We start from the raw sequence: 27,019 nt of genomic DNA on the forward strand, positions 1-27,019 counted from the left end.
GTAAATAAAGCGGTATATAATGTATAGTATGACGTCTTTGAGTCCACTGTTTGAGAAGGAAGGACTGGTCTATATGTACCCTGCAATTAACTGGCAACCAAACCAGGTGAAGATGGATGGAAAGATGGATGGATGGATGGTTAGAATTAAGGGTCTTTGTGGTGATAGAGGACCCAAGTGCAGGAATCTCCAAAATTATTTACCAAAAAAAACAATAAAAAACTTTTAATTATAAATTATTTGTAATACATTTATAAAAAAATTTTTTTTTTTAAAACAAAAACAAAACAAAAAGCAGTAAAACAAGATTCAAAGAAACAAAGCAAAACTGGTCTAAGGGAACTTGACTGTTGAAGAGACCCACAGACTGACAGGAAGCAGCAAATTAAACACAAGATAACTAACAAGACAACGAGGTCCACCTGGACAAAACAACAGCAGCTGAAGGGAGCTGATTGGTTGACACAAAGGACCAGGCTGACGAGTCAAGAACAGGTGGAAACAAAAACCTTGAGCCGTTCAGACTGACATAAAACAAAAGTCAGATACAGGTCGCATTTGGGCAAAAAAAATCAATATGGGTTGCATTTGCCTCCAGTGTTTAATGTAGCCTAAGTTGTTGTTTTTCTGCCTTATCTAAAACTATTCATAAGGGGCTCATAGTTAAGTGGAGGAGACAGACAAGAGGACTTGAGATAGTCTTAAAGGCTTGTTACATAGCAATCTACTCTCGTAGGAGCTAAAAATAAAACCAGCCTTCCTCAGAGTCTGACACGTTTCCAATGACATCATACAAACTGTTGTACTTTATTTTACGTACTTCTTCCACCTTTTGACCTTATTGTAACATTTTCCTACCCGCTATCCACAGAGACCACAGCTCAACAATAAAAGTGGATTAAGAGAGCCAGTTTTGTGGCTTTACGTCATTTAGAATTGCATGACTGCAGACTAGTGATAGCAAGCTGATCTGGCACTGAACTCCGAGAGAGTGCATTCGCACATAGAGACGACTGTGGAGGGACGGCGGAACCTCGTGCATGGAGATGATAAGACATCCGCTCATGTGTCACATTGTGTTGTCAGTTGTGTTGCAATGCCTGGTAAGGATATCAGGGCCTCGCTTGGATCACATTGAGAGAGATTATATACCGTTGTGGATGTGCGGGCAAATCACGCAGAGATAAATAACCACGCATGTAACTCGACTTTAACCCCTGGGCGTTATTTTATTTTGAAATGGCTTGGTCAGAACCAACAAAAAGCCAAAAAATGGTCAAATAACGCCCAGGGGTTAAGATGTAAATGTTTGCCTTTCAATGACCAGTAAATGGAAAGTAAGAAGTTTTTAGCCACATTTTGCCACATGCAGAGGTTCTATGACACTTTGGCAAATCAAGTATGCTTTTGAGAAATGTGTCATTTTCAGAGGTGGCAAATCCAGGTCCAGAAAGTAAATACCCTGCCACAGTTTGGCTTTAGCCCCTGGTGCTAGCTAGCTAGCTAGCTCCCTACCAGGTAATTGAGCACCATGGGAGTTAGCTAGGAAGCTAGCTAGCTAGCATCTGAGGCTAAAGTCAATGTGGCAGGATTTTTACTTTCTGGACCTGGATTTGCCACCTCTGGACATTTTCATACATTTGATGTGTGTTTATTTGTACCTCATATGAAAGAAACCACAATTTCATTTTCATTCAGTAGTATAAACAAAATGAAGGCAAAGTCAAATCAGCATTTAATAGTTTATTACTTTCTTCAGCAAGATGAAAAATAAACCTGAAGTCTTTTATTGTAGAAGACTGTGAAGAACTACGGGGTTATTCTAAATTACCCAGAAAGCAGTCTGCAAACGAAAACACAAACAAACAAGCTTACAGAAATTGTTCCTCTTGCTTAAGAATAAATAATGGTCCACTCCCATCATTTCTCATCATCCTTCATGTATCCGAGGCTCCAAAATAAAAACAACTCATTGGCATTTAGGGCCATATTGATCCATAATATTAATAAAGATCATCTTATTGACTTGAGTCTATCATCTATGTAACATGTATGCTCTGGATGGTGCAACCCTAAAATGTGTCCGTTATCTGTCATTGTGCTACAGTCTACGTTTCCTCTTTTGTGTTTCAGAAGCTATAAGGCAAAAGCCCCAACACATATTTGCTAGGGATGGGCGATACGTGACCTTATTTCAAGGTAATTTTAGTACGTACTCAGGATGCATCCGTTTCTATGGCCAGGAACTACAAATGACAAATTAGAAGAATAGAAAATTGCTCTTATTTTCACAGAAAAATTTAACAAAAAATATTTTATTGAGTTGAAAATGTGCACAGTGAGGTGGCAATTGCAACATTTTAGCCTTGATATTTATTGGTGAAGAACACCGCCACTAACAGATTTATTTTGCTTTTCATTTTTTACCATGGTCTACGACAACTGCGTGGAGCAACTCTATTTGAAACATGGTGCCGCCACAGCATTAAGAGAACAAGCCTTTGAAGGTTTTTTTGAAAGAAAAAAAATGACCCCAAAATGGAGCTGGCTCTTGTTGGGCTGCCATTAATTACAGCAACTGCATATATCATAATGGTGAGTTGAATTTATTTCATTTTTATTGGTTTTGTTTGCCGGTCCGTCAAAATTTGTCTACCACATATAAAATATACCAACCTCAACTTGCCAGTAGATGAAGACCTGGATAATAAAATGATAAGTAGGGCTGCTCGATTATGGGGAAAAAATAATAATCACGATTATTTTGGCAATAATTGAAATCACGATTATTCAAATGGTTATTTATTGTTTGGTACAAAACAAGAAAATGTTTTAAGCATTTAAAAATATCAAGACCAATTAAAAAAATAGAAACACTATAATTATGTAAGTTCCTTTTGGACCAAACATAATTTATAATATAAATTATAATATTTATTTATTTATGTAGGACAAAACTTGAAGTTGGAGTGCAGCATGTGCACTGTGCAGTAGGACAATCATTATTTTTTGGGTGCAATACAAGAAAATGTTTAAACATAAAAAAACAAATAAAAAATATTATGACAAATAAAATTATTTGAAACACTATAATTATGCAAGTTCCTTCTGGATGAAACAAAAAATATTAAATGTATAAATTTAAAAAACTAAAAAATGAGTATTAGTATTAGTATCTTTTTTTTACGATTATGCTGATTTTGTAATTGTGGAGCGTAATAATTGAAATTGTAATTGAATTTCGATTAATTGCACAGCCCGTATAATAAGCCAAAAATTCATAAGTAACATTAGATCTTCCATCCTTCAAGTACTACAGCACAATGTCAAGCAGCGAGGCCAGTTTGGCTGTTTCAAGAGTTCTCACGGCCGTTCGGGGACACAGTGGTCCCTGAGCGGCCGTCCACTCCTCTTTTGTCTGGCGTGTTCTGTATTTAAGACGACAGGGCTCACCACCTCTCATGCTTGAAGCACGCATCTTCACTGGCGACTGCGGGGTCAGCCTTGAAGAAAAAAAAAGTTTAAAGTGCCAGCAGGTTGACAATATTTTTTTAAATATCAGTAACTTTGTCCATTGTGAGGTGTAGATCTCTTTATATAGATTTGGATGCTATATAAAGTGTACTTATGACTTAGCAACTGAGTAAGGTGATGGATGTAAGGAAAAATGGCTTCCTTTCAAGCTCTTGTAATCTTTATGTTGTCCATTCAAAATTTATAGCCTCATGCAAGAAACTGCACGGCGCAGAGATTCATGACTTGGAGGCTAAACTAGAGAGATCCAACTTCATGATTCTGTTTGAATAGCAGAGAGAGCGACCCCCATACCCACCCTCTTCTTACTCCTCACACTCCCTCCTCTCTGTCTTGGCGACTTCTGCGCTAATACATGACTGCAAGCCTGAGATGAGAGTGGAAAAGTCAGGGAATCTGTGAAGCTCCTCACATAATTTTCACACTGCACTGACCACACACGCGCTCATAAGCTGCACCCTAGTAATGGACAGATCAATTTAGTATGCATAAATATAGCTTAGCATATCCTCCCTTCTCTGTAACAAGCTCATCGGTAAACGAGAGTGAGAAGTCAATAAGAGCCAATTTTTTGTTAAATGTACACAGGAAAAATACCAGTGCTCAATTGACTCCCACAGAGTTGATTTTAACATTTTTTCAGAGTTTTTATAGCTACACATTCTCCAAAGTTAAATCAACACTTTTAAAATAGTTAAATATTTAACATTTGGAGGGAGTACGTTTTTAACTCACTAAGCAGAGTTAAATTAACACTACAAGAGTACACAAGTCATATATATATATATATATATATATATATATATATATATAATTAGGGGTGTGAATCTTTGACTGTCTCATGATTCCGATTCGATTCCAATTTTTGTGTCTGCGATTCGATTCAGAATAGATTTTTGATTCTAAATTATTTGATTGACAATGATTTCTCCTTCAATTTATAGATGTGCAAATAATCATCATGGTCTACTCCAGTCTGACTCGCTAATGCTAATTAGCGCGCTACTCGTGGCACTTTTAGCACTCAAAAAAACGGCTATTCATAAAAAACTCTTCAAGAATGTATACAGAGAAGCATGTTAACATTACTCACCGTCATATGCTCTTCCTACACTGCAACAAAACAACGTTTATTGGCATAACTTGATCGTGACTTTTTCGTTCTACTCTCTAATGTGGCTATAACTTAACAGTGTGTCAGAAAGCGCGGAACCACACTGCCCCTAGTGACCAAATCGTGTACAACATGAACAGCACTCCCAATAAAGGCACACACAAACAACGCCAAGACAGTATCAAATAATTTGAAATTTAATTTTGGGACATTTAAAATGGATTCTGAATTGAACTAAATGTGAATCACGATTCTTATGAGAATCAATTTGGCATACACCTAATAACAACAATAATAATAATAGTAATAATAATAATAATCGTTCTATGTAAATTCCATGTGTTCAAAGTACATCAGTTATTCGACAAGTTTTGAATATCATCATTACACTGCAAACTAGTCCAAATTTAAATTGAAAACTTCAACTTTAACCCACCTCTTTTGAAGAGAGCATTTGAAGCATGTTACTGTTGACTACAATCACTTCTGTGAGTGAAAATGACTTCATGGGCCCAAAATCCTTTTGTTTGATTAGCTATGATGCACATGCGCAGTAATGTTCATGTGGGTCACCCGTGATGTAAACAGAAGCACTGTGGATAAGCTAGTGTCATGGCTAACCGGTGTTAGCAAAAGAGTTCGAAAGATTTCATCAAAAATATTTCATGCAATTGCAAACCTGCCTGTCATGTCAACGCGGCGGTAAAAAAAACAGCATCTAAAAAAATTCTGACATAGGGACTGCCGTGTCTGGAAGCTAGCGTTAGCATACGGTGTGTTTTGACGTAACGTGCCATCAATTTAAGTTTCAACGTGATAAATAAATGATGTCAGGAATGCTGGTACAAGCTACATGTTTTATAACAGTTTAATGTACATATTAGGGTTTTTCTTCTTTTTCTTTCTTTTTGATTTGCACATTCCTAAGAGTATTCAAGCTTGTAAGCTAACAATGGTTACATAAGAGGCCGAGATTTATATATGGACCTATTAGGCAACTACTGGCAACTACTATTGGTGACAAACCAAAAAGGAACAGGCAGGATAAAAGTCTTATCTAAAGTTTTTGTTTGTTTGTATTATTATTCTGCATATGTGCTAAATCAGAGTGTCTAATATACATTGGTTGACAAGTGACAGCCTCTCACAATATCATTATTGATGACTACATAATGTTGAGAGGTGTACCATAATAAATATATAGTGTTCTGCAAACGCATTTCCTAAAGTAGGAGTGTGTTGACTGATTTTAGCTCAACTGAATCCATGTTAACATTTTAATTTTTTTGTAACGTTTTGCAATATCTTTGCAGTCATTTTCAGTCGCCCTACATGATCTCTGGAGAATGTTAAGTTGTCATCAAGGTAAACGGAAATTAACTTGGATCACTGCCAAAGTGTTGGTGAGACCAAATGTGGTTGCTGCCACCATACTTTTTCTTCACACCCCTGCGGATTTGACCAGATGGCTTAAAGTTTAATTGTGTTTCCTCTAGCGAGTAATATTTTCACTACTGGCCTTCACCTTCTGCGAGATGTAATTCATTTTAGTGAAGATGCTGTTGTAAACGCAAAGCAATATTTGTTCAATAAATTGACTGTGCTTTCATAGCTTTATTTATACTCACTAATAAAAGCTGTTTAAAACCTGGGTTTTTTTATGTTTTTTTTTTCCGATAATAACCCACTAATTTAAAGGAAGCCAAAAATGTTTGTAGATGCCACACAACAAACTTACATTAGAATAAACTCTTTTTTTTTTAATCATTGTACAGTAGTTTGTTTTTGGACAAGCAATTATTATGTTAGCGATGATGCTAGTAGTAGAGCCTGGTACACACATGAATATACTGTTTTGTTTTGTTTTTAGCTTTGAGCAATTAAAAATGTGTAATTTTCACATTATTTATCTTTCAATTGACTTCATAAGCACACGCAAAAAAAAAATGCATTCAAATCTTAGCATTCCGCTTTTTAGCATTCCCACGCAATTTCTACAGAAATTGCACTTTGTCTAGATGTCAAAGATATTCGACCTTGACCTGTAGTTCTTTTTTAGGCCGGCTCCCATCTTACAACGCGGTGTGTTGAACATGCTTTAGAACTATGATGCCAGAAAGACACACAGCTATAAATATTGCTGATCGTCTGTCAGAGATAATCAAGGAGTGCGCCAGCAAATATGCCAGCATCATGACATTAGCCATTCAGCTACTTTGTAAAAAGTTCTAAAAGATCTGGGACGCACTCTGCAGCTGGCGATAAAGTCTGTTGTAGTTTTACCTGATGTGCTGAAGGCTATTGATGCAGCACGGTGAGTTGTGAGCCAATTTCCTCACTCCCACAGCACGGCAGGAACAGCTTGGCGTAAGAGCCAACAAACCTCTACATTTGCTACTCTCTTGCGGAATTCAACATTTGCCAGGCTCGAACGGATCACCTTTCTTACGACTCGTCATCTGCTTGTTAAGCTAAATTGAGTTTTGTGACTTATAGGAAGCGTAATGAGTTGCAAGTTATTCCCATTTACATTTAGTCTGATCCATGGGAAAAAGAGCCAAAGCGTTTAAACCAGACAATGTGAAAACAAGGACAGGCATGATACTGTTCAATGTGTGTGATTGTTTTAGAGCTCATCCCCCTGAAGGCTAAAATATCAGTCACATCCATCACAAGGGAATATCATATCTGCTGTTGAGGACTGAATCAAAGTGGATACTGCTGGAAATCTGGAAAGAGAAATAATTCACTAGTCTAGATCAGAATGCCACAAAGCCAAATTTAAACTGTTTTCAACTGAATAATGAGGGCTAAATTACATTAGGAAAAGTTCCCATGCATGTGCAGTAAATTGGTGATTAGTGGAAGTGCTTGAAGGCCTCACCGTGCGTGTACAGTTGCTTCCCTGCAAGGACATGTCAGTGTGGTCACAACAAATTGGTAGAGACGTGATGTCCTCACATAGACCAGGAATGAAGCCTTAGGGAAGAACAGCATTATGCAGACCCTGGCACAATTCCCCAAATATTATACCAGTTTCAGCCCGGAGTTTGGTTGACTCATCTATATTAGACTTTTACAGTTATTATAACAACCACAGACAGCTCACCACTAAATCACGAGGCTGACTGCTGACACATAAGGGCGACGGACAGTCTACATATATACGATTCACAGTTGCAATTTAAGTCTTCATAAAACCTTGTAAAGGTTTGTGACCGAACCCTCCGAGGAAAAATATGCAGCAAATGACAACCACCCAGAAAGGTTTGGAATTGCCTCGATGACACAAGATAGTGACTAAGCATTTTTTCTAGTAGACAAGAATTGTCTCCTCCCCTCACTTCCAAAGATTCCCTTGGTTATAATCCTCAAAACCAACCTGATTATTGGTATGCATGTGATTTATTTACAAATGCACCAATAATATATGGTCTAAATGTTCTGTTTATAATTTATGATAGTTCCGTCCTTCTGTTATGTTTCAAATAATCTCTGATTCATCAGCGGCAAAATCTCATCAATACTTTATCTGCTATTGAGAATATAACACATTGTCATATTGAAAGTACGTCGCGCTTAATATCCCAAAAATAAGTTTTTGCATTTGTCAAAAAGGAGTACAATGTGGATAAGATTCAAAATTGCCTTAAAAGACAATGTTAACTAACTAACCTACGGCTTGAAAAAGTAACTTAGTTACTTCACACATTACTTCCTTTTAAAAGTAACTAAATTAGATTACAAGTTACTTAAATATATACGTTTGGCAGATACCGACAACTCTGCTTAACAAAAATGACAGTTGTGCTATTTTATCAGAAGTGAATGACTTTTAAGATTATTTTTTTTTATTATTAAAAATAAAACAAACACATCCTTTTTGACTGATAGTAATTATTTTCATTTAAAAAATAATGTATTTTCTGGATTTCACTTCTACATCAATGGGCTACTTGTTTTTTGTTTTTTTCTTAAAAATTTGTTCTAGACTTAACTTTAAAAAAAAACATTTTTTTTATAAAATATAAAATAAAAGCAGTGTTGTTGTTTTTTTACTTGATATAATTAGCCATTAATGTACATTGTTTATAAATATAACAATTATATTTAATCGAACGTGAAGGACTTTAAAGATTTTTTAAATTAAAAATGAAATAAACACATTATTTTTGACTGATAGTAATTATTTAAAAAAAATAATGTGTTCTGGATTTTACTTTTCATTAATGGGCTACTTTTTTTATTATTACTTCTGGACTTAACAAAAATACATATTTTTAAATAAAATATCAAATAAAAGCATTTTTATTTTTTTTATTTTGCTTGACATAATTAGCCATTAATGTAATGGCAAAAATGTACATTGTTTATAAAGAAATAATATATATATTTGATCGGAAGTGAATGACTTTTAAGATAAAAAATAAAATTAACATTCTTTTTGACTGATTTTTTATTTTTTTTAAAAAGTGTATTTTTTGGATTTTACTTTACATCAATGGGCTTCTTGTTTTTAATTACTTCTAGACTTAACTTTTTATATATATATATATATATATATATATAATATGTAAAATAGGCTCATGACAGTTTTCTGTGAAAGGCAATTCTGAAGTGATACCGAGCGGAAGGAAAACATCCTGTCACCAAGTCCCTGTGTCTTGAATGGTGCTCAAGAAATCCAACATCATTATCCAATCCAACTAGACATATTGCTGAGGAGTGTGCAAAGTACCAGGAAGATGAAAGGTCAAGCTTGTTCACACTTAATGATTGAAACTGTTATTTTATTGAGAAGACTGGATGACTTTTTTGGCATACTTGAACCCCTTTTTTGCAGAATACTTAAAGTGGCCCAGATACTATCTCCAAGCTCCAGCAGCCCCCACATAAGTTGAGTTTGAGATGTAGTCTGATTACTTGACTGGTAAAATGCGTTCGATTTGTCATTCATACACATTTTGTTTATACACAAAAAAGCAATGAAACGAGAGCTAATGCTGCCGACCTATGTACATTACAGACGCTCCCCTACTTACGAACATTCGTGTTACGAACAACGGTACATACGAACATGTCTGCGCGCATGCGCGCATGTCAAAAAATGTTTGGAAAGAGATGCTGTAAGTTAGATTTTTTATTGCGCACCTTTTTCCGAGTACTGTAGTGCTTCTTTCCGCCGCTAATACCGACGCTTGGCGCTGTGAGAGCTCACCCAGCATTGGAGGCTCAGCAACATGTCGAGGAGGGGGAAGAAGAAGAAACGCCTGTCGCTCATAGATAAAGCCATCGCACTCTTCGAGCAGCAAGACCCAAATATTGAACGTTGCACAAAGGTTGCAAATCAATTGAATGATGCCATACAGTGCTACCGCATCATTTATGATGAAAAAAGAAGAAAACTGTGCAATCGTAGTTAGATCGCTTCTTTCGGCCAGTTTCTAGTAAATCCTCCAAGGAAGATACTCATCAACCCTCATCTTCTTCTCCGCGAGCCTCAACTTCTTCCTACATTGAAGTTACGGAGGAGGAAGTAACTTTTGAAGCCCATTCCAGCGACGACGAAGAACCTCTCATGATATAAAATCCTCCTCTTCCTCCTCCTCCATCAAATCCTTAAGCATCGAGTACATCTTCCAAAAGTAAGTTAAACTTCATTTTATTTATCTTATTACGTACATGTACATACTGTGTGTGTCTCTCGCTCTCTCTCTCTAACATACGTAGTACAGTACTGTACGTATTCTCTTTAAACATAAATTATAATACAAAATATAGCACTGAAGCAACTTACGAACAAATTCACCTTACGAACGATCGCTCGGAACGTAACTCGTTCGTAAGTTGGGGAGCGTCTGTATTTGTTTCTGCAAACCTGGTGCCCAACTACCACCTTGGCAATCTTAAAGCGTTTTAGACTTTGGCCATACAGGGCAGTTGGTCCAGTCTGCTGACTTTATGAGCTGTTAGAAACCCAGGAGCCATCTTCTAAACTAGCAATTAAATGAAACGAGTTCACAAGGGAATGCATTCCTGCCCAGATAGAACCATAAAACCCCATAAGAAGGCAAAAATGTGGAGGTTCTGCTGAGGATAATTGCAGCCAGGGAATTCCCGCCTGCCATGCTCCCATCCACACCTTTTATGTGCTGGCCAGCGAGCAGGGAAGGAGAAAAAAAACCATGAACTTCTGCCATTGTAATTCAGCGAATGATAAAGTGTGCTAGTGGCTTACTCATCCAGATCCCCCAATGGATATTTGCTGCCTGAGAAAACGGGAGAAAACCCAAGGGCTCCTTTAGAGTGAGGAATGGGGTTGTCAATAGCGAGCCTCATGAGTTGATTACGTGCTGCATACATCAACAAGCAGGTGCCACTGAATTTACTGCTTGAATAAAAGAGATAATAGCGCACAGTTTTTGCTCAGCCTTATATTTGCAACACAGGCATGGCAATGGTTTTAATGCAGTGGTTTGACAAAGGGCAAGATACAGCTATTGATTGTTTTGTCCAACCGCTAATATTGCTTAGTATACATTTAGAATACACAACAGGCATCACACACAGAAAAAACTAGAGACATGGAGAGGTCACCTCTGCGCAGGGATCTAAGGTAGAGAGGGGGGTGGGGGCAGTGATTCATATCTCCTCCCCCCTTCTTAGCAGTGATGACATCACTAAATCTGGACAGGGCTGTTTTGCTTCGTCTGCACAATCCAATTGGTCTACGGGATCAGAACGGGGTATGTGTGTACATATTTACGTGGGTGGGTGTTTTTAAAAGTGGGAGGACCCTCATAAATACTGGGAGACAACCAGCATGAGATCGGAGGGAAACGGTCTTATTGCTTTCACAACAAACTAATTCTGCTTTAGCAACCGACAAAAAAACATTGGTGTTACTGCTAAAGGGGAATTTTACTTTATTACAACTTTGGTCTCTTATCTACAAGTCTTAAACATCAAGCAGAACAGTCTGGTTCAGTTTTTTGTACCGTTTCCATTGTTAAGGGACAAAATATACAACCAGGACCAGAGGTGGCAAATCCAGATCCAGAAAGTGAAAACCATGCCACAGTTTGGCTTTAGCTCCATGTGCTAGCTAGCTATCTCCCTAGCAGGTAAATGAGAACCCGGGGAGCTAGCTAGGGTCCTCACTAGCTAGCATTTGGGGCTAAAGCCTAATTGTGACAGGGTTTTTACTTTCTGGACTTGGATTTGCCACCTCTGACCTGGACTTCTTTTCAGGCACTCTTTCGGTATTCAATATAGTCCAGTTTAAGATGGATATATACGTGTGTAATTTAAGAATAGAATTGGATAGGGAGTAAGTAAACCCCAATCCATCGCAGGTTCTGTTTTGTTCTTTATTTTGAGGTGTAATGCAACTTTCAGCCTCTAGTCAGCAGCACACTATTGTGTTTGACTATGGGTGCACTCGAAAGAAGAAGAGAAAACAGGAAGTATTTCAAACTCAGTTTTGTTTGTGCTAAAGAAATTTGAAAGAAATTACCGAATGTGTCAATCTTCTTTCATCCTTTTTTTTCACACCTACAGAAAGCATATATGCTGTATGTTAATTATGTAATGTACATCTTTGGGCATGATTATTGATGTATATTGTGAGATCTGTGGTAATAAGTTTGTTTTAGAAAGTGTTTGTATTGCTGTATTTTATAGTGTGATTAAAGACCTAAAAAAAAAAAAGTGCCATAAATGCAATTTAAAAACCTGCATGGGGAATATTTAAATTGGGATTTTATTTATCACATATTACACATTTTGACAAGGGTGGTCTAGAACGCAGCCTTCAAAATGGAGGGGGGTTCACTGTTATGTCAGAACCTATGCTGTGTCATCGACACGATGGAAACGTATGCCTAATCAGCATTTACTCATTCAAATCTGTTTGTCGTGAAACAAACTGAAGTGGACTGCGTCATGGAAACTAGCTTTAGCAGTAATGACATTGCACTGAATAAAAATCCTTTTAGTGGATTGAAATTTGCAGATTAAATAACGTCATTGTTATCCAGTTAGAATTTCAATTTCTGGATATAAAAATAAAAAGTACCAGAGCTAATGGGATACTTTAAGACAGAGATCGCCTTTCAAAATATATATATTTTTTTTTTATCAGTGGCTTTGAGATTTATGGAAGTGGTGTCTTATTTGTGCTTTCATTGAGAAAGTGTTTGACTGAATTCTGTTATCATTTGCTTCAAGAAAACTGTAGTTCTATATTTCTGCACTAATATTATAGTTTGATCTAAAATTAATAAAGATAAGTATTCATCCTATGTATTTTGCAACAGACTATATTTTGTTTTGGATGACAATTAAGACAGAAGATGTATTACATAGGGATCATTCTTAAACTAGTATTAACCTCTTGCACATAAAACCAACATAGACACTTTTCTGCATAAGTATTAAGATGTAACTTACTCCACAGTACAGAACTGACATGCATTGTATTTGTCGAACGGGATCTCGGCTGACAACTTGGCGTCTCCCATTTCTATACATACATTGTTGTACAGTATGAATTGCGACAATTCATGGGTCCGAGAGAACAGGTAGTTTGGCTCAAAATAGGACTGAACAGTGAAAACAACCTTCAGTCTTGCTGCAATCAACAGTTTGCTGTCAACTTGGCCTTTTCACACACAAAAAATGCTTAGCTCATCAATGACAGTAGCTGTAGAATCTGTTTCTTGTTCAATTATTAATCCATCCACGTATCGAGTGTGCATCATTTTTTCACTGAAAATTGAAAACAGGCTCAAGTTACAGACCCTCCAATGAGAATATCCACAGATCCACTTGGTGCAGGGCTAAGTTGGTAACAAAAATGTTACTGTTTCATAATCAACTCATTGACTGCCATGGACGACTGTTGACGTCAAAACTAAATTTTTACTGGGCTGGCAGAGAATGAGTTTAAAAAAAACACACATTAATCCCTGGTTGTTTCAGTATCTGTACGTATTCCTCACTGGAAAGGTCCTGAACCAAAACTTTTATCCCACTGAGAATACTGCTGCTCTAACTGGTCCAGCAGTTTGTCCACAGAGTCCTCTTTGTTCTCCAGTTTCAAGTACCGTCTCCCTATGCCCAAGTCTAGCCGAGGCCAGCTTTGGTGAGTGTGCTCCTCCGTGACATCCACAACCTGTCCGGGAATGTTAATGCAAACTTGTGAAAGAGGTTCTTTTCTCGTAACTGCTTGATCGGTTTTCACCATGGACAAAGGAGTTTGAGCCATGTAAGGTTTAGTCCTGTAACTCATACTATGGCAGCGTCGAGGTTGAGCTGTCGGAATGTCCACGTCGTCCACCCCCAGGGTGGACATGGAGCTGGCAGACATCAGGCAGTTATTGAGCTTTACAAGCGGGGTGTTGAGTTGGGTGTTAAAGCTCAACCCGGTTTCAAACTGTGCGTTGAAGTCCACCTGGCTGGAGTTACAAGAGGATGAATTGGTGGAAGCCGGAGGCACTGACTCTTGATGATGGAGAGCCTCCGTTTGCAGGACCGTCTGCTGGTAGACGCCTTCCACGTCCGCACGTCTCGTTTGCAACAGAGGTTCGGAACTTGCCAGCTGCTGCCGACAGAAGCTGTTGAGCTGGGCAGCCGGCAAACTGCTCACCCAGTGATGTTTGGACATGGAGTTGGCGACTGCCATTTCTTGAAGGTCCGCCGACGGCACGGCGGCAGACACCGAACAGATGACGCTGCGCATCTGAGCCAGCAGCATCTGAGTCTCTCGGTCACGGTTCTCATACAAGACCGTATTGGCACAGATGAGGATGAAGAGTCCCACCCCCATGATGACAGGACCCAGCAGCTTCATCCGCTCGCAGTGGGTCATGCTGATTGATGACAGAAAGCTCTTCGCTCCCAGACTCCAATTCCCCCGTGGATCCGAAACATGATTTCCCTCCGCCGATCCCAGAATGGACAAACGTGACATTCGGTATCCTGCCACCGCCAGAGCGGTGCCCACCATGACCACAATGACCCCAAGCACCAGGAAAGCTCCAGCAATTGAACGTAGGCGAAGCTTGCCTTGGATCACACCGTCCTTCTTCTTTCGGCCCCGTAAGGTAAAGCGAGGCTTTCGCCGGCGGGAGGGTGACGATATTATGACGCCGCTGGTGTTTTGGGTCTTCATGGTGTGGGTCACTCTAGAGCTTTGCTCCAGGTGATACCCAGTCAGAGCCCTTTGGAAGCAGGAGGAAAAACACCACTTAGAATAACAGTATGGAAATAAAACATTCTACATTCAATTACCATGTGTAAGGGTGGATTGACTATAGGGTGACACCTGAATAGTTCAAGCCAAGACACACTCATTTGAAAAACATTTCATGATGCATTTCATGCGGACAGCGTCTGCAGCATGAAATAAATAAATATGAAAGCAGAGCCTTTGTATTTTTTTTATTGATATTTATATATTTATTTTTGTTAGGGCGATTAAAATTTGTATTCGTTATTAATCGCATGACTTCAATAGTTAAAGGATCTTTGTGCAGTTTGTCACTTTTTTACTCTTGACTGCCACCTCTGGCCCAAAGCATAACTACAGCACCTGTGTCAGGCTCGTTCATGGCGGCGTGCGAGTACGTGCACAATCTTAAAGCGACAGCCACAGTTGACAAACGAAGACATGACTTCAAATGAGGTAAGAAAAACTCCACCCCTCCCCAAAAAACTGTGGAGTCTGAAGGTCTGCACACAATAAAGGGAAGATAAAAGCTGATAGATGCAGTCAGAGTAAGACAATCAGGGCTCTTCGTACTCATCTGGGCATTGGTGGAGCATGCATGATTCAGAAAAAGCTTTAGCATGACCTTTTTAAACGTCACAATGCACCTTTAAAACATTTTTTAGTGGCGTTAAAGAAACTTTAACTCAAAATTAACGCCCTAATTTTTTCAGTTTAATTTATTTATTTATTCATTTATTTTGGCATTTTTGGTCCTCCATATTACAGAGGTCCATTTCTTCTTTTTTTTTGCTCTCATGTACCACAGTTCAGATATGCATCTTGACAACACAAAGAGAAAAAAAAAAAAACATATGGAACCACATTATCTTCAGATCAAAATCAGACCTCTTTCAAATGTGGATAAAAAAAACTAACACTTATCAGATCTGTGCAAATGCAAGAGCATACAGATCAGATAAACTTAATGCCTCTCTCAAAAACAACTACAGGTAATAGATTTTACCACAGGGAAAAATAATAATTATTATGTACATAAACAATATTTGTATGGTTTCGAAAATCTTAAAGTTTGTGCTATTTGCAGATGACACAAACATTTTCTTTCCTGGGGACAACCTGCAGCAGCTTGTGGAGGTGGTCACCAAAAAAAATCTAAAAATAAAAACTTAAAACGGTTTCCTCCCACATTCCAAAGACATGCATGGCAGGTTAATTGAACACTCCAAATTGTCCATAGGTGTGATTGTGAGTATGGTTGTTCGTCTCTGTGTGCCCTGCAATTGGCTGGCAACCAGTTCAGGGTGTACCCCGCCTACTGCCCGAAGCCAGCTGGGATAGGCTCCAGCAACCCCCGCGACCATTGTGAGGACAAGCGGTTAAGAAAATGGATGGATGGATGGATGGTCTGACTTAAACAAACTTTCACTAAATCTGAATAAAACCAAACTGATGTTGTTTGGAAAACATAAAATAAACATAAATAATACTGAGGATTAATAACGTTCAAATTGAACGGGTTTATGAAAACAAATTTCTGGGTGTGATTCTTGACCCCAAAATCTGCTGGAAAGCCCATATACAACATGTTAGGACAAAGGTAGCACGCACTGCTGGATTGTTGGGAAAGACACATATTAAATGAGAAAACAATGTATATTTTGTATTCTTCATTAATATTACCATATTTGAATTACTGTGTAGAAGTTTGGGGTAATTCCTACAAAACTACAATACAATCATTATGCACAGATTGCACACTGCAAAAAAAAAAAGTCATAAGAATAATACATCATATAAGGTACCTTGAACACACCAACAAACTCTTTTTAAAATTACGCACACTAAAGTTTAGGGATCTGGTAGATTTTAAAACTGGACAAATAATGTATAAGGCAATAAAATGTAACATACAAAAATGATTTACAGAGAGAGGGGGGGGGGGGTATTTTGAGAGGGGAATTGAAATTTAAACAATATTATGCTCGCACATAACTCAAAAGTATGTGCATTTCAATCTATGGACTCGTTTTGGGAAATGGTCTTGAGGGAAACATTAAAAGAAGTACAAATATTTGTCAATTTAAGAAATTGTATTAAAAAAAACATTTTTGCTAAATATACTAGGGAGGAATAATAAAAAAAAAAGTGGTTGAAAGTACAATTTTTGTTAAGGCATTTATGAATAATGAGTTAAAGTAATAAGTGAGGTAAAATCGGGATAGGACTAGATAAGCAGGTGCTTCATCCTATTCCATTTCAAACAGTAAGTCTTTTTTTGTAAATGAATTTCTTTGGAAGTCATTACTATTAGTTATGGAAAACAAAAACAGTTAAATGTCATCCTTGTTTTGTGGAATAACTTAAATGTCTCTGTTTGTTATTCGTTTTTGGCACAATTGTGACATTATGCTCTTTTGTTTTATATTCATTTTAAAAGTTCAAAATAAAGTTGAGTAAATCTTGGAAAAAAGGTCATCTGTTGGTGAGGTAAGGCATCAACTGTTCGGTTTCCTTTTCTACTTATTGTACTTATTATACTAGTCAGTAACTGACAATTGCCTTACTGCCACCAGGTGGCAGAAAGCTCTATTATAACTGAGCAACTCATTGAAAAAAGCTCCAATGCATGAGTCTGCGCTCGCAGCCCAAGTTCGGCATGCGGACGGTATGGATACATGGTTAAGAACCACTTGTTTAGACATTTCAGGTATGAACTTATGGCCACCCCTATTCGAGTCATGGTTTCACCCTGGCCACCCCAATGAAAAATTTCTGGCTACGCCCCTGGATAAACAGATATACACTGGCCTGCGCAGACAATCAATAGCAGCAGATGAGACATGCAGACAAAATGTTGTGTAAAACTGTTACTTTCGTAAAATAGACAATTTATTATAATTATTATATAATTTTCATAAGCGTCATAAAGTAAACAGTATCATCTGTGGCTTGATTTTTTTTTTTTATATATAAAGTAGCGTACTATAGACGAATGGATGGAAGAGGGACATCTGCTGTCGCTCACTGCTGCAATTCAATTATGAATTTTTCACGGGGATTTATTTTGTTTTGAATTTGTCACGTAGTTTGCAAGGGAACAGTGCTCAACTGTTCGCAGTGAGAATCACAAATGAGACATTCCAATCTTGAGTCATGGAGGCAGCAATCTGTCCTAAATGAAATTATTCTGATACTTTGCTCAATGACAGTCCTTTCAAATGACTTGTGTGTGCCTTGTATACAATCTCAGTTCACTTTCATTAGCACTCAGTAAAGAAGAAGAAAGGGACAATCACCACTCATCTGTAATTGTCAGATATTGAATATTTTATATTTAAAATGTGCTAGTTTGTACAAACAAAAATGTCCCCTCGGCTTGTTTGTCACAATGCCAGGCGTTGCATCATCAATTTGATCTTGACAAATCCCGTCTCATGTAAGAGCAGCATGGCAAGATCAATTTGTCATTTTTTTTGCCCGTTCTGTAATATTTCAGGAAGTCATGACCGATAGGGTCCAACAGTCTTATGTGCAACCTCTACGGACAATTGGATGCTATGGAGAGTGAAATTGAATTGGAACAGTAGCTAGGAAATGACTGATGGTATCTCATAAGAACTCGAAAACTGCCATCACGGGTCAGTACCGTAAACCGAGGATCATGATGAGTATAAAAAGATGAGATGTGGGAGGTGCACCTGCAATGCTACTCATCTTCACATATGCCCTCATTGACGTTAATGCCGTTTGTTTTACTGGGTTCAGGTTTCTCTAATGGTTAATGGTGGTTTTACACTTACAGGACCATTAAAGAATGTTAAAGTGTATCTTAAAACATTGCCTTTACAGTTAATAAAAGGCAGTGATATAGCTCAGCCCTTCTTTTTTTAAATATATTTCTATTATTTACTATTCAGAAAATGGTTTCTAAATCCTAACAAATCAGACCACATCGTAATCCTGGAGGTTCCAATTTATGTAGGGCAAAATAAATAAAAATGGTAATGATTTGCAACCTGCAGTGAGCTGACAACAATAACTTGGTGGAGTATTTGGTTATATATATATATATATATATATATATATATATATATATATATATACTGTATATATATATATATATATACATTTATTTTTCTTTCTGTTATTTAGGGGTAACTGTAATTAGACATATTGGATGATAAAAACCAATTCAGTATACAAGTCCACAGCAACTCTGATTCGAATCAATTCTGTGGGGGTTGGGTTTTTCTTTGTTATGGGTGTTCTCGTTTTTTTTTGTCTGTGGTTGGTGTTTTTGTCAAGTGTTCCTGGTTTCTTCCCTTGTCTCATTGTGTCTAACCGCCTCCACCTGTGTGTGTCTTCCCTTTCCCAGGTGTATCTCATTAGTTTTAAGTGTATTTAGTCTGCTGTTTGTCCAGTCAAGGTGGGTGCATTGTCTATGTTATGTGTGGAAGTTCGTGTGTCAAATCCTCACCACTGCCAAGTCGTCTGAGTCACAGCCAAGTTGTCTTCGTCAAAGCCAAGTCATCTTTGTCACACGTCACAACCAAGTCGTCCTCGTCACAGCCAAATCATCTTTGCCACAGCCAAATCATCTTTGCCACAGCCAAGTAGCCATTGTCAAAGTCAAGTCGTCTTCGTGACAGCCAAGTCCTCATCGTCACACGTCAAAGCCAAGTCGTCCTTGTCACAGCCAAATCATCTTCGTCACAGCCAAGTAGCCACTGTCACGGTCAAGTCGTCTTCGTCACAGCCAAGTTGTCTTCGTCACACGTCACAGCCAAGTCGTCCTCGTCATAGCCAAGTTGCCATTGTCACAGCCAAGTAGCCATTGTCACAGTCAAGTCGTCTTCGACACAGCCAAGTTGTCTTTGTCACACGTCACAGTTAAGTGGTCCTCGTCACAGCCAAGAAGTCATAGCCCCAGCCAAGTCATATCCACTCCACAGCAAGTCAAGGCAAATCAGGTCCTGGCACGTCACGCTCGTTCCAGTCATGGCGACCAGTCTACTCACGTCCTGTCCAGTCATGATGACAAGTCACGTCCAGTCATGGTTGTTCGTTGCTCACCTTTCTCACTATGGTTAATTAAAGTACCACGCATTGCACTTGATCCTGTTTCCCTGCATTTGGGTCCACCATCCCCCATCCACTCACTTTCCAATATGACAGAATCCGGGTCACAGCTCCAATTTAAAAAAATTCTGAAGGGAACTTTCACCGGTCCTTTTATCTTTAATGCTTGCAATAATATACTAGCAGTGACAACCAAAATACTGCATTTTCTCAGTTGAACTACTTACAAGATATCAGAAAAATTGCGTACACTGTGGCGGAGCCTTTTGCTGCAGAATGCGGAAGAAGATCTAATCCATCATCCGTCGATCCACTTTATTTCTATAGCACATTTTATAGACAAGCATTTCCAAAGTGCTGCACATTGAGATCCGCACACTATCATACACATAAAATCTAGTAAATACCAATTATAAAAAATAAAAAACTGTCAATAAAATACTAAAATACAATAAGTAAAATAAAAAATAAATACATTAAAATAATAATAATAATAAATGAATTAATTTAAAAACAAATAAAAAATAATAATAAAAAATGGCTGAAGTCACCTACTGTATTGAATCATACACGCCAAAGAGGTCTAATCCTGTTTCCATTTAGGCATAATTGCGTCATGATAGTCGGAACGCTACACTGGAACTGAGGAATTCTGAACTCATTCAAGCCACTTAACATACTAAAGTCACCCATTTTCCTGTGGTTCTTTACCACACTCGTTCCATGTTAATCACCAGTGAAAATCATTATTGTGCAACTTCTTGAACGGTTCCAAATGTTCCCGCTCTGTGGGAAGCTTGTAAATGCAACTTGGTATCCACCAAAGAGGAAAAAGGTATTCTGTACAGTTTTAGGGATAAACAGTATAGAAAAAGGATGGATGGATGTTTAACCATTATGGCCTAAAAGTCCTTTTCATACAAATATATATTACTTATGACTTACCTACATATGATGATATTTTGATATCCTTCATTAGCTAAATTTATTTTTTTATCTATTCCATATGAAAACATTTGGTGGTAAGAAAGCTTAAGAAGTCCTAACGTTGTATTTTAGAGCCACTGTTTTAAAACCTATTTTACTTTCTTCAGTTATGTTTCCTCCAGAAAAAAAAGTTCTCTTACTGTGGCCAACAGCTTCCATGTCCTCTCTGGCCACTCATCACAGCATTCGACGTACATCTTCAAGTGCTCATTACTGTTTCAGTCTTATTGTTAACAGTTGTTAACTTCCAGTCACACTTGTTTGAGCATTAAGGATGTTCAATTAAAACATTGCTCCTACAAGTCAATAAATGGTTCATGATGCTTGAACATACGGACGATTGAAATTCTAATGGAGCTTTAAGGAAGTATTGTTTTGGAAGTAGACCAATTGTAGTCGTTCGCAATTGAGAAGTCCAAGTTTGATTTTATGCTTAGGACCTCGTCTTTGAAGTTTGCATCCACTACCCTGTGCCAAAACACACATTAGGGTTCATTAAAGACTTGAAAAAGCTTCGCTGGCCAATCAAGGGATAGGAATCTTATCAAAATAACCATGCATGTTTTTTACTTCTTGCCCACATCGACTGAACAGCATTTACTGTTTCATGAGGAAGTGATATTATATCAGCGTTTAGTGGTTCACTTATTGTGGATTCACTCTATCGCGGATTTTTATTTGGGTCTATTTATGCTATTTTTGGCCTTTAATATAATATTAATATTTGAGTAAATAAAATCAGCTTTTCTTACATTTAACGCAATCTATTACATTTTTAAACAAAATATAGAATATTTGGTCAATTAAGAAACATGTACCATGAGTTTTAAAAAGTCATGATGAATAAAGAACGGAGAACGTGAAACAGGAAACGGAAATACAGAGCAGCCTTCCAAATTAAAAGCATGGATTAAAAAACAAGATATAATTAAACATTTCTAAATTACTCGAAGCCCTTTTGTATTGATTTTAATTCTTTTCACTTTACTGTATTCCTTAAAAATAAGGTGTACAGCCACATATTTTCATTGGGACTTTTTTTATGGCCACTGGATTATTTGTTTCATCTTATTTATCGATTTTTTTAAGAGCATATTGAAAAAAATATAATAGCCATTATTTGCTATTTATAGTTGGGGTAGATATATGTCATTTTTTAAAAATGGTTTATTTTTAATTTGTCATTTTAATTTATTTAAAATAAAAAATGTATCATAAGTACTAATAGTATCGGCACTTGGTGTTGGCATCGGTGAGTACTGAAGATTTGGGTATCGATATCGAACATCCCTACAAGCAAGTTAATTGAAGGCAATTAACTTCAACAAGGCTGCTGTTTACGCAACTCCGCAAGAAGAGCTCATTAAGGTGACAGACAGGATTGAAGTGTTGTTGTTTTTTTATAACCTCTACTTTGCGGAAATTCACCTTTCACAAGTGGGCATCGAACGTATCATCCCCGCGAAAAGTGAGGGAACACTTGTATTATTATTTTGAAAGGATCTAATATCAGACAATATAATTGACGCTTTGTGTTCCTAATATTGCTAACTGATTGCTCAACTAACAAACAAAAAAAAAAGTTTGGGGGTATTTCTTTTTTTAAGATTTCTGTATGACCTGGTGCCAATATAGCTCACGGACCAGTGATATATAGTATTGAATTAGTTTAACACAGTGTTTCCCAATTTGTATTAAGTTACGGCACTTAACTGTATTTTGTTTTTATTGGAAAAATCTCCACCAAACAAAAACGTCACAAAAAAAGTCCATAGAGTGGTTAATTGTGTGTCTATTACATAGTGAACGAGCATCTAATTATTCTGCCTGTCACTATCGCTGGAATAGAGAGATGACCAAAGATACATTATTTGTAATTAAAAAATAATGTTTTTTGGGCCAATTAAGTGTAATTGGATGATTTTCTAGGGGACACTTGATGATCCCTAATTCTATACACGCATGTTGGATTGGAGTCGAACCAAATTCTCAGAACTGTGAGGCAGACGTGTTAATCACGACATAAGCGTATCAAAATAATGAGTTGTGTCGTCTGCGTGATTTTTGACTTCCTTTGAAAGCATATCAAACATTAATGTAATTTCTCTGATATGTGCACTGTTTTTTTTCACATATTAAAAATAAAAATCACTGATTCATACTGCTCGTCTGCTACATGTTTTCTGCAGGAAAGCAGGAAGCTGTTGGCCATCTCGTCTGCGGCGCCACCAGTTGAAGATTCGTGGTGGGGGTGGGGGGGGGGGGGTTCGGGGACGCAAACCATACTTATGTTAAATAAATCACTGTTGCCTTTTAAAAACTACATACAGCATCTTTACTGGTCGAGCCAATGTGCGGTGATGTGCGCTGCTGCAGTCCTCACCACATACTGACATCAATTAAACATTATCATAAAGCAAAGCCAGATGCCGCATGGAAGCCTCTCAGCATGCAGCCCAACCTGAGGGAGTCACATTCAACAGTCCACTTCTGCAAACTTGCCTGTGTTGCCAATTTCCCGCTGCAGCCTGCTCATAGTTTGAGGACACACGAGATCCTGGTCATCAAGAACGCGGATCGTCTCGCACGGAAGGCGTCGAATCCAATTGGAGAGGACGGCAAAGGACGCGGAGTTGGCTCCTGCATCTCCTCCGCAGTGCGCGACGCCGAGTTTTTCTCATCCCGAGGAGGCTGACGTTCAGCAGGGAGCCGCTTCTCAAGTCTGGCTGCTTTGCTGCTGTGCTTCCATCAAGCCAGCTGAAACTAATGCGGCCCTTCACAATAAAAGCAACCGATGGAAAAGGGGCTTATTAAAATAAAAAATAAAAAGATGAGGAAAATCATGTGAAAACAGTGAAAATTACATTTTAACGGAATTAATGTTCTACTAAAGCCTATTGACAATTTAGAACATCCGAGTATTTATGAAAAAAATTCCTATATACAGTGTAAACAAACGGCGTATTGTATTGTCTTTGCCTGTGAGTGACTAGCATACAAACCACGCAGATTGTTGTAGCAGTTAAACGACATTTCATCACATTTTGAACTCGAAATAATCCTCACAAATCAAATTACAACGATTCAAAGTCCAATGGTTTTGAATTGGGGAGGGGGGGGGGGGGGGCTTTTTAGAGCCCCTCTGACTTATGACATGAAATTGTCAATATGGTGGAGCTTCGTGGTAGCCAAGACGGCCACCCCTTGTCTCTCTGGCCACTCCTACATCTAGGAGAATTTTTTTAATTTTCACATGGATGTAGTATTCTAAGACCCCTTGAAGTATAGCTTGTATTAAGCCTCATAAATTTTTTTAAATAGATATCGTCACCCTCTTAAAATAATTGCCTAAATCATTTTTTTGCTATTATTATGTCCTAAATCCTCATGATACAAATGGTTCTTTTTAAGTGTTTCCTGAAAATTTGTTTAAATTTTTTTTTTTTTACAAACATAGGCGATTGTTTTCAGAAGGCGGCGATATGCACTTTATTTGAATGCAAACGCTAAAAGAATTTTAAAAAATCCTTACTTTAGCACCATATTAACAAGGTTATTATAGTTAACAAAAACTAACATAATACCTAAAACTGGAAGAAGAAAAAAATCCTCAATGAAATAAAAATGAAAATGCTTAATATAAAAAATAATAATAATAAACTAACTGAAACTACATCTTGCGTTTTAAAACTAACTATAATCATAGCTAGCAAAAATGTCCTTCATTCATCTTTGTCAATATGATACATGAGCTTTTGGGGTCATTTTAAATGTATTTATTTCAGAATTCTGTACATCCGAACAGAAGACAGAAGGTCAAACTGTTGTTTGAGAACTGTAGTTTATTTTATTTTATTACACAATACTATTACCTAGGGACATTTTTTTCTCTTACACACAATAAACTGTCAATATTTTTTTAAAACTAAATCTAATACAAACTTAATTAAAAAATAAAAAAAGCTAAAACTAATACATTTGCTGTAAAAACTAATTAAAAGTAACCAAATTTAAAAAATGAAATTAAAAAGTAACTACAATGAAAAATCCAAAACTATTATAATCCTGCCTATTAACTGATATTTGAGAATTTGGCTCATCATGTGAAACTGGTGTTGATTTAGCATGTGAGAAGACGCATATCAAATTTTAAAACAGTTTCCAGGTCTTAATAACAGATTGAATTTATATTTTAACACGATTTAAAAAGTGCAGCATTAATATTTTAACAGATTTTTTTAGGTGACTGCTGAAAAAAACTCAGCTATTCACTACAATTCGCTACTCTGGCACCATCTTGTGGCATATTGGCTTCAAGGAAATGTTTAATTCATTGTAGGAGTTTCCTGTAGACATACGTTTTGGGTTGCCGCCATCTTGTAGCATCTATAAGCAATTATAAACCTATTTACAGAGGCATCAGTTACCTGTGGATTTTCACGATTTGTGGCAGGGTTCGGACACTGTGTATTATTATGTGTTTATATTAGGGAAACATACTATCACTCCTCCAAACAATATACTGCTCAAATACAAATGTTATTTGAATTTCCATCTTAATTTAAACAACAACAACATTAATTCAATTAAGGGATCATTTGTTTTCCCCATTGTCATCAATTCATCCATCTATTTCCCAATGTGCTGTCAATGAAATTTAAATATAAAGTCCCCATCCCAAATAATAACACTCAGTTTTGATTGGCGTATCTTCTTTCCAAGTAGCTGGTAAAGGTACATACACATTTGCACAACTTCTCAACATAACGACTCTGGCAGGTGCCACAGAGAGATGATTGCTACCTATTGCATCACATGTTGTACAGTGACGTTAACAAGCCCAGCGAGTGGAGATGAATAGAAAACATTCTATATTCTTCACAAACTTTCCTTTCTTGGATCGACCCATGGTTTAGCTAACTGTTCGTTTTTTTGTATGTTTTTCTTTGTTAGTTATGTGGCACCATAAATGTTGTTACCCATGCACAAGAACTAGTACAGATTGCCAGAAAGCATCAAACAAAACAAAAAAGTCCTCATTACTTAAAAAATAATAATCTTCACACTAATGAACCACTAGAAGGATGGAAAGTATTTGGATACGATCAAAAGCATCTCATGAGCTGTCCAATATGATAGAAAATGTGCTGATGGAAAGGCTGCATAGCTAGTGAAGTGTCCTTTTTTTTTAAAGTGTGTAAACAATCTGGCCATGCTCAGTTAAATGTTGAAAATGTTAAAGCAGAATGCCTGAAGGAGAGGAAAACAATGTGAATCAATGCAATTTATAATTCTACAGAAAAAAAATCCCTTAAATAGAAAAGTCTGATTCTTTCATAAATACATTATTGACCAAATTACAGTACATGTTGCCTGAATTACATATGTAAAAATAAAAAATAAACAATAATTGATTGCATGCAGTCAGCCAGTCGAGCTTTGCATGTCTCCATCATACTCACTCATAGCATTGTCACAGTGTTGATATCTCCAAATAAAACTCGATTGAATATTTATCACGGATTATTTATGTGTATTGTCTTTCTCTCTTTAATGCTCCAGTGGGTCAAATTCCTTTAGTTGTGGACAAATATATATATATATATATATATATATATATATATTAAAGGTTTATGAAGGCATGATGACACTTATTCATTGCAAATATTCAACTTTTGACCGTATGGATGGGCCCTGAAGGCATCACAGAAACAGCTCCATACTTGGCCTAATTATTTCAACAACGTTACAATACTTTTTTAAAGTTGTGTAAAATGGTAAGTTTACAAAGCAAGAGTTCATGACCTTCAGTATCTATATTGGCTACTACTGAGCATAACATTTTTTGAAATTCATTAAAATATTTTTATGAACTGTGTGCATGGGGACTCGCATTACGACGGATATACGGCATACGTAATGTATACGTAAGTGGCGACGCACTGTAACAAACCAACTTTAGGACTACGTCATAATTATAGTTAATGATTGAGTGTAAAACACTTTATACACAAATATAAATCTCTTAAATGAAACACGGTGAGTACGGTGGTAGCACAAGCGTGCCTGAC

At 37.2% G+C, this 27,019-nt stretch overlaps 2 protein-coding genes across 4 annotated transcripts in view; one reads left to right on the forward strand and one right to left on the reverse strand.

Moving 5' to 3' along the window:
- LOC144036860 (protein 4.1-like) overlaps positions 1–6,270 on the forward strand; it is a 138,539-nt gene extending 132,269 nt beyond the window's left edge. For 2 of the 3 annotated variants that reach the window (XR_013288742.1, XR_013288743.1), the window contains 2 exons: positions 2,134–2,595; positions 5,962–6,270. The gene's annotated coding sequence lies outside the window, so the exon portion shown is untranslated. The remainder of the gene's footprint in view (positions 1–2,133; positions 2,596–5,961) is intronic. The other variant, XR_013288744.1, reaches the window with a different exon arrangement.
- Positions 6,271–11,062: 4,792 nt separating this feature from the next.
- On the reverse strand, positions 11,063–24,035 carry tmem200b (transmembrane protein 200B). The gene is made up of 2 exons (XM_077549693.1): positions 23,451–24,035; positions 11,063–14,871 (listed from the first exon to the last, which is right to left on the reverse strand). The coding sequence occupies exon 2, from the start codon at positions 14,820–14,822 to the stop codon at positions 13,647–13,649; it is 1,176 nt and encodes a 391-aa protein (XP_077405819.1). The 5' UTR covers positions 14,823–14,871; positions 23,451–24,035; the 3' UTR covers positions 11,063–13,646.
- Positions 24,036–27,019: the final 2,984 nt, after the last annotated feature.

The sequence above is a fragment of the Vanacampus margaritifer genome, chromosome 17 (genome assembly GCF_051991255.1).
Source record: "Vanacampus margaritifer isolate UIUO_Vmar chromosome 17, RoL_Vmar_1.0, whole genome shotgun sequence".
Lineage (NCBI taxonomy): Eukaryota > Metazoa > Chordata > Actinopteri > Syngnathiformes > Syngnathidae > Vanacampus > Vanacampus margaritifer.